General features: G+C 41.6%; 1 protein-coding gene across 2 annotated transcripts in view; it reads left to right on the top strand.

Annotated features, from left to right (window-relative positions):
• The first annotated feature begins 813 nt into the window (after positions 1-813).
• Positions 814-9,458, top strand: part of PDCD1LG2 (programmed cell death 1 ligand 2) — a 30,848-nt gene continuing 22,203 nt past the window's right edge. Inside the window, exons 1-2 of one of the 2 annotated variants that reach the window (XM_037373916.1) lie at positions 814-1,695; positions 9,307-9,375. In XM_037373916.1, coding sequence (XP_037229813.1) covers positions 9,321-9,375 — 55 coding nt within the window. In that variant the 5' untranslated portion in view covers positions 814-1,695; positions 9,307-9,320. Of the gene's footprint in view, positions 1,696-9,201; positions 9,376-9,458 lie in introns of those variants that run through there. The other variant, XM_037373917.1, reaches the window with a different exon arrangement.

Raw genomic sequence — 9,458 nt, 5'->3', positions numbered from 1 at the left:
CTTTATTTTATGATTAAGAGATCCTTTGAAAACCGATATTAATGGCAAGGTGTGGTTGCATAAAAAGTCATCCCTAAACAGGCTATTAGTCTTAGCATGCCACAGAGCAGACAAGGCCTTGGAGAGTTGGTGGAGGGAAAAAAAGTTTCCCTTACTGTTAAGGGAAACAGTAAGCACAGGCAGCAGCTGGGAAGAATTGCCCTAGGAACATTGAATTCTCCTGTTTCTCACCTACAGAAAGAGCACAGATTTCAGTTTGCTGCCATTTTTTCCCCTTTGCTTTTAGTGAAAGTTAGGACATCAGGCTAACTTGATTTTGATTGTAAATCATAGATCAAGCTCAGCTCTGGCCCTATGGGCTCTTATCTCCCTTTCAAGTGTCCAATCATCCAAACCATTGACTTCTGACAGCTGTCCAAGGGGTCATCGGAGCCTTCCTGGAAAAAAGGCAGGCTACACAGGAATTACTGTATGTGGTAGGGTTACACAGGATAAGTTTACTGAGGAAAAAAGAAGTAGTATAACAGTGTTTTCATTGAGATGGATTGCTCTACACCAGGCAGCAGGAGACATGATTTCATAGTCTGAGTTGGGCTGGAGCTCTGAGGCAGGCAGTCATCCCACATCATCCCAAACCAGCCAGGACCCATGGGACTCAAGCCACAACCATTATTTCCATGGAGATGGAGCACTATTCTCCCAAGTCATGAAGAACTAACTGTAGACAAAAGAGTATGTGTGTCCCACCTGAAGCACCAATACATCCAAGAAACCTGGGAAGAAACTGTATCCTCTTTTATGTCTCCTTCTTGCGATCTGGTCATAAATTAAAAGGTAGAGTGATGAACAACAGTATGGGAGTAAATTGTACCTAGTAACAGTAAAATGCACAGAGACATCCATCAGTAAGGTTGTTCAATAGAACAGAATACTTTATGCTGAAAAAGAGCCCTGGCAGTCACCTAGCCCAACCTTCCACTCAAAGTATGGCCAACTTAAATCCAGTTGCCCAGGCTTTGTCCTGTCAAGTTTGGTATATTTGCAAGAGTGGAGACTGACAACCTTCAGCTGGGCAACACTGTTTGACTATGCCTCATTGTGATTATTTTTTTATAAATGATGTGGATATAGATGAAAAATGTACAGAAAATGTCTTCTGCAAATGTTAGGTAATCTCTCAAGGAGTTATTGTAAAACTAATCTGATGAAAATTGAGAAAATGTAACTTGATAGTTTCATGAATGCAGAACAGTCCTAGTAAATGCTAGTTCAGATGCCAAGGCTGTGTACTACTCTAAATGGGTATAAATCCAGCAAAAAAATATGGCTGTAATTAAAAGCAGAATTTGACCATATAAATTTTACAGAATCCTTTGAGTAAGCTTGTTTGAATGCACATTCTCAGCAATGCAGAGCATTGAACTCAAACTATGAAATCTCAAAATGAAACTGGAACTGCTGACAAATTCCTATGAAACTTGGTGGTTTCCTTTTAACACAGTCAGTTGTTCTGTGACATAGAGCCTGGATAAGATCAGCCTCCAAGTTATGCTGTCGGTACATGTTTTAAACTGATCATGAGAACTGGATAGTTTCTGCTGTAGTGCAAAGTAGCTGATAGAGCTACTTGGTAAAACCAAAACTCCTAGCTGTTGCATGAACCTGATTCTTCCAATGCCTGCATAAACATCTAAAGTGAGTACAATGCTGCTAAAATGCAAATTGATATTTACTGTATTTCTGACTGGTGGATTGCAGGGTTTTTTCCTATATTCTAAAGATTTACTTAAATTAAGTTTATTTTTAAATGATATGTAGGAAGTAGACTCTGATTCTGAACCAGAGATTGGATAAGTCCCAGATCCTAAAACACAGGTCCATATAACTTCAAACTCTGGGGAATAAAATGTTTTAGAAGCTGAACCTGTCTTGCATCTCAATCTTCTGTCATAAGCAATGGCAGAAGAGTGGTGCTAGCGAGCTTCTTGAGCTTATGCATTGGGATGTTGCTGTTCCTGGATCTTTCATTCTGAATTTCAGGGAGGAGTTGTATAGAGAACAAAATCTGTACATGTTTGTATCTGTATGTTCCTGCTTACTTTCTTTTAGTTGTTATTCAACCCCTACCTGCAGGTGGTAGGTTGTTTTAATTGTACAGCAAGTCTGGAGACCTTCACCTTCTGCATTCCCAGGAGGAGCACAGGCTAGGAAGAGGAGAAGTTCTTGTGCTCCTCTGAAGTCTTTCTTTCTGTAGAAGCTGGAGATATGAAGGAAGATTTGCAATGTATCACACCAAAGTGTCAGCCTGTATTGTTCTGTGCTGCTGCTTAGAGCTGAAAAGCATGCGTTCCCTAGATACGCAGCTGCATTTTAAATATTTTCTGTAACAAGTTTTCAACCCAATCTTATCCTAACATTTATGGCAAAAAATATATTTATTTGAGGTTGTACTCAAATTATAGTAGTTAACATTGAATAAAATAACAGTGAAAAATATACAACAGGTGATAGTTACACAATGGAAGGAAAGTGAAAATGCGCAGCATGGGTGAGCAAAGAAGGAAGTGAGAAATGTTATCTCTTTATCTGAAAGCTGAAGTGAGATGGAGAGCTGACTGAAACAATGCAAATAGGCTGTCACAGGTGATGTGAACATCAGATACAAAGCAATGGACTCAACAGTAAATTAACTGCATATTGAGGTGGTGTGCTGGTTTTGGCTGGGACAGAGTCAACTGTCTTCATAGTAGCTGGCACGGTGTTATGTTTTAGATTTGTGCTGGAAACAGTTATTTTATATCTATATATAGTAATAAATATATATATATCAACGGTGTTGACAATACAGAGGTGTCTTCGTTATTGCTGAGCAGAGCTTCACAGAGTCAAGACCTTTTCTGTGTCTCACCCCACCACACCAGCGAGTGGGCTGGGGGTGCACAAGAAGCTGGGAGGGGGCACAGCTGGGACAGCTGATCCCAACTGGCCAAAGGGATGTGCTGTACAATATGATGCCATGCTCAGCATACAAAATTGGGGGAAGAAAGAAGCGGGGAAGGTTCGGAGTGATGGCTTTTTTCTTTCCAAGTAACTGTTAACGCATGACGGAGCCCTGCTGTCCTGGGGATGGCCGAACACCTGCCTGCCCATGGGAAGTGGTGAATGCATTCCTTGGCTTGCTTTGTAGTGTGTGGTTTTTGCTTTACCTATTAATCCATCTCTATGTTAACCCATGAGTTTTCTCACTTTTCCAATCCTGTCCCCCAGCCTGCTGAGGGGGAGTGAGTGAGTGGCTGTGTGGTGCTTGGCTGCCACCTTGGGTTAAACCACAACAGGTGGACAACAGGGGACTGCAGTGAGGGTGCAGCAGCAGAGGAAGAACAGCAGGTGAGAGGGTGTGTGGATGAGGTGGGTTGGAGAGGATGAGGGCAGAAGACAAAGTCCACAGAATGTACTAAGACAGCCTGAGAAATGGACCTTGAACAAATGTTAATATGCATTGCTAGTTTTTTTATGAAGTCCTTGAAATGGAAGCAAATACCTTCTTTCTGACAGTGAGATATAGAACAGAGGTTATTTGTATAAGGATCTAATGCTGCTAGGAATTTTAAACTTTTTTTAAAAACCTTTTTTTTTGTTTAAGCTGGATCCTTCACTGAAAGAAAAATCAGTTTAGTCATGTCATGAGGAGGTTGAAAAGGTTGTGTCTTTTTGCACACGTGAGAGTTTTGGAAGGAAGCTTCTGAAACCACAAGATGCACCGAAGGCAAAAGAGTTTCAGTAACAGAGAAAGACAAAGAAAGCAAACAGTGCCTGGGACCCTTCAGTCTTTTGCCGTGTACATATGTGTATGAGAAGATGGTCTGTTTTCCAGAAGAATAAGCATAAAACTCAGTTCATGCAGGAAGATCTGAATTACCCCAAAACAAAGTAGTTTAGGCATGAGCAGCAGTACAGTCACATTAGCCTGGTATTGCTCTGATGCTTCTTTTGGCCAAATGGAGCCAAGCAGGATACCATGTTAACACAGCTTGTTTGCTTCTGGTATTCAGATGAGTTTGTCTTTCTGGGATATTTCCAGAGGGGACTGCATTGTGCTTTGCACAGACACTACCTTTGCAGTACAAAAATACAAAGACTTTAGAAAGAGAGGGAATAGGAAAAGCATGATCTGAGCTGATCTCTGTAATTTTATAGAGTGTATCAGTGGCAGAGCAAAAATGTTGAATGTAGGAATGAGCAAATCAATTTCAAGTTTCAAATCTATTAACAAAATGTATCAGCTCAGGATTTTTCACTAGTCTTTCACATCACTTCCACTACCCTGTTTGCTGAAGTGCATTTGAGAGTTTGTGCGGAGGTGGACACAGGGCATCTGGCCAGCCTGGTGAACGGCCAGCCTCCTCCCATCTCCCATCTGTGGAGTGCAATGAACCTGTATTCTTCCAGGAACTTTGTAAGAACATGTGTCTTATACCTGCTAAAATGGAGCATGATCACATCGCAAGTGCTGCCAATGTGCTAACTTGATCTGCAGGGAAATACAATACAAGCAAGGGTGTGTCTACAATACCTGCTTAACTTTAAAAGGGCCAAGTACCCTTTCCTTGGTCCTTTAATTTTTCACACTGAAGTCTGAGCGATTATTGTGAACTTCTCTGTATGTTTGACTTGTACTCTACACCTGGAGAAGGGCCAGTGTGCCTGGAAACTTGTTTAGATTTTCCAGCAGTTCTCGTTATTCTAGTGGAGGATACACTCTTGGTCTACAAACTCTTCTTGCTTACTGCCACTAAGTGTCATTATGTAAATGCTAAATGTTTTTGCTGTTCTTAATTGTCCCTTCACTGGAATACAAAATATTTTAATAGCTGAAATGATGTTTCCAGGAAAGGGTTATCCATGGCTTTTTTTAGGCTATGGAGTCCCTGAATGACTGACTGCCTCTGGTTGTGTTCAGCTGTGTTAGCGGACAGCATAAAAAAGATTCATCCAGCACAGGATCCTTTGCTACCCTTGTTTGGCAGCAATCGTAGGATCATAGAATGCTTTGGGTTAGAAGGTCATCTAGTCCAACCCTCCTGCAATGAGCAGGGACAACCATAGCAAGGCTACTAACCAGCGCTGGTGCCAGAGGGTCTTGTACTCATGTCTTATACTAAGATGTTCCTTTTATTTAAGAAAACCACTGTGATCTTTCCGATACACAGATGAAATCAATAAAACTGAATTCACAGTTCACATTATTCAAATGTGGGTTTGGATTCTTATTACTAAGCAGTAAAATGCAAAATATTCTGTGATTTCCATGTTCCTTTTCTTACAAAGCTTCTTGCAAATTTTTCAGTATTGTCAACATTGTAGGAGTTGTCAGTAACTGAGGTCAAATCACTCTTAACACTTCTGAGCAGATTGTGCCAATCTCCCTCATCAAATCACTGTGGTTCATAACATGAGTGTTCCCCAAAGATAAGATCCACCAGCCATAACAATAAAGACATGCCAAAGAGATCTACACAAAGCACAGCTGCTTAAAGGAAGCATCCCAGCTTTTGCTCAAGAGCTCCATGGTTTAGGCATATACCAGAGTTTAATGTTCCCCTTTTGCCACCACTTGTACCTCCTGTAAGGACAAGCACCCCTTCACTTCTGTCTGTAGAACTGAATGAAGCCTATGCTTAATATTGAAAATTGAACACTAAGTTGAAAGCAATACTGTGGCCTGGAGCACACAGCTTGTGCAGTTTGAGATGGGAATGCTGAGCCGAAATTTTCAGAGGGAAAAAGAAATATCTTTCTCACTCTTTGCCAGGAGAATTTTGAGCAACTGCTTGAGATTTTATGTGAACTGGGGCATTCCACTGGCCAAAAAATTCTTTTTTTTTTCAGAGATGAGTGTTATAATCCCTGTGGGTGTGTGAGCTTGGGCCAGGACTAAAGTCATAGATGGTCAACTGAATCAAAAGGAGGCAAACTACATAGTATTGTTTTGACATTTTGGGGAATTTTAGCTATTTATTATCATTGCCCTCTGAATTTCACTCAGCATTCACTAAGAAAACTTACCAGAACATGTTTCTTTTGGGCCAAACAAAGTCAAATATGAGTTTCAACTAAGTACTTTTAGTAAAATAAAAAAGCTGTATAAAAAAAGAAGAATATATTCCTCCCTTTTCCTATTCATATTGTCATGTCTTTGTTTTCATTGTTTCCACTTAAATTTTTAGGCTTGGGCCCCATAGCCTCATTGGAACTCTTACAACTCATAAAAAGCCATGATGGCGTTTAGATGTCTGATGCTGTGGGTTTTATTACCTCAACCTTCAAAGGTTTATTCAGCTTCATTTTCATAATCACACAGCACTGTGTGAAAGCTTGCTTTCTCTTCTGCAGGTTGGTCTGGGAAATTCATTCATTTACTGACAGGATCCAAATTGCTGTTGAAATGTCATGCAACTTCCTTGTGTTCTTAGATGTGGATTTCAATTCCTGACTTTGCTGCCAGAACCACCAAGTGCTGATTTTTATGGTGCAGTGTTGCTTTGTTACATCCCTATGAAGTTGTAACAAAGAGATGATAAATGCACTTTAGAAATGGCCTTTTGCCTACAGGAAGAAAAAGACACAAGTGCACAAACTTGTTAGGATAGTTGTGTACAAGGATTACTGCATGGCACATGTTTCACAAAAGGTAGGGAGAACATACGGGCTATTCTGTAACAGCATGAATGGTTGGTACTGCAAGCTCAGAAAAAATCACCTTCCAGATGCTGGTGCAGACCTTCTTCATGGAAGTGCATCAGGATGCCTGGCAGAGCCATGTGGTTGAGTTGCATGGGTAGATTGTGCTGAGATTGCACAACAGATTGATGTACACTAGTAAAATCATGGAAAAAAAGAAAGATGGCTTCTAATACAGACTGTTGCTTCTAATACAGATCCTTGCTGGTCACCACAAGCATTTTATGACTCTGCTTTCAATATCACAAGCAAAAAGTTTCCCTCTTTGTATTCTTCTATGTATTTATGCTATATGTCAAACTCTTCTCCCTCTAATCCATCTGGCCAGGCAAGATTTACTCTTATTTCGTATTTAATAATTACGATTGTTATCTGCTGGGGCTTTGATTATGTATCCCCTTATTTTTATTCTACCCTTTTACTCTCAGTAATAATGTATATTTTAAAAAGTCCCATCCCCTACATTATGCAAGGTACATGGTCTGCATTCTTAATGTACTGTGAGCTATAGAAAGAGAGTAGATCACTTCAAATGTCCCACAGGAGGCTAATCCAGGGATCTCAACATTGATGTGAAATAGTTGCATTCTTCATTCAGTTCTTCCCTCCATGTCCACCTGTTTCTAGGTAGGCTGTGTGGAGAAGTGAGTATAGCAGGAGATTGAGGATGGTAAATTTCTTTATAGTATTAACCAGGGGTCCTCAAACTACGGCCCACAGGCTGGATACAGCCCCCCAGGGTCCTCAATCCAGCCCCCGATATTTACAGACACCCCCCCCCCGCACCACCCCCCACCCCCCACCCCCCCGCCGGGGGTTGCGGGGGGAAACCAAGCAGCCGCAGATGGCTGCCTGCCACTGCATCCGCGCGCCGGCCCCCTGGTTAAACAGTTTGAGGACCCCTGGTATTAACTGTGAAATGCTGTGTTGGCTACATAATGAATGAAATCTAACCCAGCTGTCAGGGATGGGATCTTTGTTTCTACATCCGAGAAATGGAGATAGTGATGCTGATGTTGTTTATTAGCTCCTTTCTCATACAGCTAAAATAATTACAATTTATCACACATTAAGTAGTGGAAACTCAGTCCTCTGATAAAGCTAATTTGCTTTTATTTACATGTAATAAGCCTGCTTACTGTAGTTTGCACACACCCCTTTAGGGTGACATAAAGGTCACCTTTAGCTGTGACATCAAACAATTAAGGCCTACATTTCCAGGAAAATCTTGGCTGCTAACTTTACTAAAGCTTGAGCCTAACTTTCTGGGGTACGGAGGGCTCAAAAATGGAAGCGATCACAGAAATGCAACACCTGAGAAAATCAGAGCCAGAATGTTTCAAGCTGAGCCACAAATGAGTGGGGAAGTAACGTTAAAAACCGTCTCCAGTAAGTCTAGCTCCGGGGAAGTCTAAAATTGCTTCTTCTCTTCTTTACTTCCTTATGCCTACTTCTGGATCTCCTTCGCTGATTTTTTTTTAGAGTATACTCTATGTTAGCATGCTTTATTCAAAGTAACTCTTCCTTCTTTTCTATTATCTCATCAGTTTTGTTATAAATGTCCGTGGGTTTTGTGCTTGGCTTTTTAGTTATGTTGATCTGTATACAAAAGTACAGTTTGCTTGTTACTGGAACAGTAAGGTACTCTAAAACTGGACTTTCTTCTATTGCATTATTTCAGGGCTGTTGGTTTACTGTCAGTAATACAAGGTACTTTGCATGTGTCAGGCGCTGCCACGTGCAAAGCGAAAGAATTAACAGCAGTAGGTTTTCACATCTAATCCATTCTGAAGCAAACTTTAATTTACCCACCCTGAGATTTCCAAGTATCTCTTGTTGAGTTCTAGGTATCTGCTGGTCTTGAGGTTAAAGAACTTGGGCAATAAGTATCCACAAAAAAGTATACAAAGCAGAGTTGAAACAAAATCAGGGTTAGCAATCTTGTAAGCTAGATCAGGCATTAGTGCAGGCAGTTAAAAAAGTCTGCTTGTGCATGTTTCTGAAGCTCTTCCACATGTGAGAAGCCAACTGCAATTGATTTTTATTACTGATGGGTAGAGGTTCAGTGTGAAGTTGTAAAAGCACTGGCCTGTCAGACTAAGACTGGCCTGCAAGCTACAGACCCTGAAAGCCTCATGGCTGAAGTAATGGAAGTTTTATTTCCCTTCGTTGCCACAGGTCAGTAGTTCACATTCCATGTGTGTGCACAGGTTGTTTTAACCAGGATTTTCCCTGTTTCTAGTGGTAGCCTAGTGTTTGTTTTTATTTTTACTGATTTTTAGCTGCGATGGGTTTTGAAGGCTAGCATGGCTCTAACCCAGGGGTCCTCAAACTTTTTAACCAGGAGGCCGGCGCGCGGATGCAGTGGCAGGCAGCCATCTTGGTTTCCCCCCCAACCCCCGGCGGGAGGGTGCGGGGGGGTCTGTAAATACCAGGGGCCGGATTGAGGACCCTGGGGGGCTGTGTCTGGCCCGCAGGCCGTAGTTTGAGGACCCCTGCTCTAACCCATCTCAGCAGGAGGAGGTAGCTGTGGCAAGTTCTGGTGCAAACCCACTTCTCTTTCAGATCCACCTGACAAAATGCTCCAGATCCTCACAATGCTGTTGCTGGAAACACAGCTCTCCATGGTTTCAGGTGAGAGAGAAACTGCCTTTCAATTCCACCAGTAGAACCAATGCAGCAAATATCACCACGCCCTCAGTACACGGGCTTCAGCA

Source organism: Falco rusticolus, chromosome Z (genome assembly GCF_015220075.1).
Source record: "Falco rusticolus isolate bFalRus1 chromosome Z, bFalRus1.pri, whole genome shotgun sequence".
Taxonomy (NCBI): Eukaryota; Metazoa; Chordata; class Aves; order Falconiformes; family Falconidae; genus Falco; species Falco rusticolus.
This window is presented reverse-complemented; position numbering and strand designations above follow the sequence as displayed.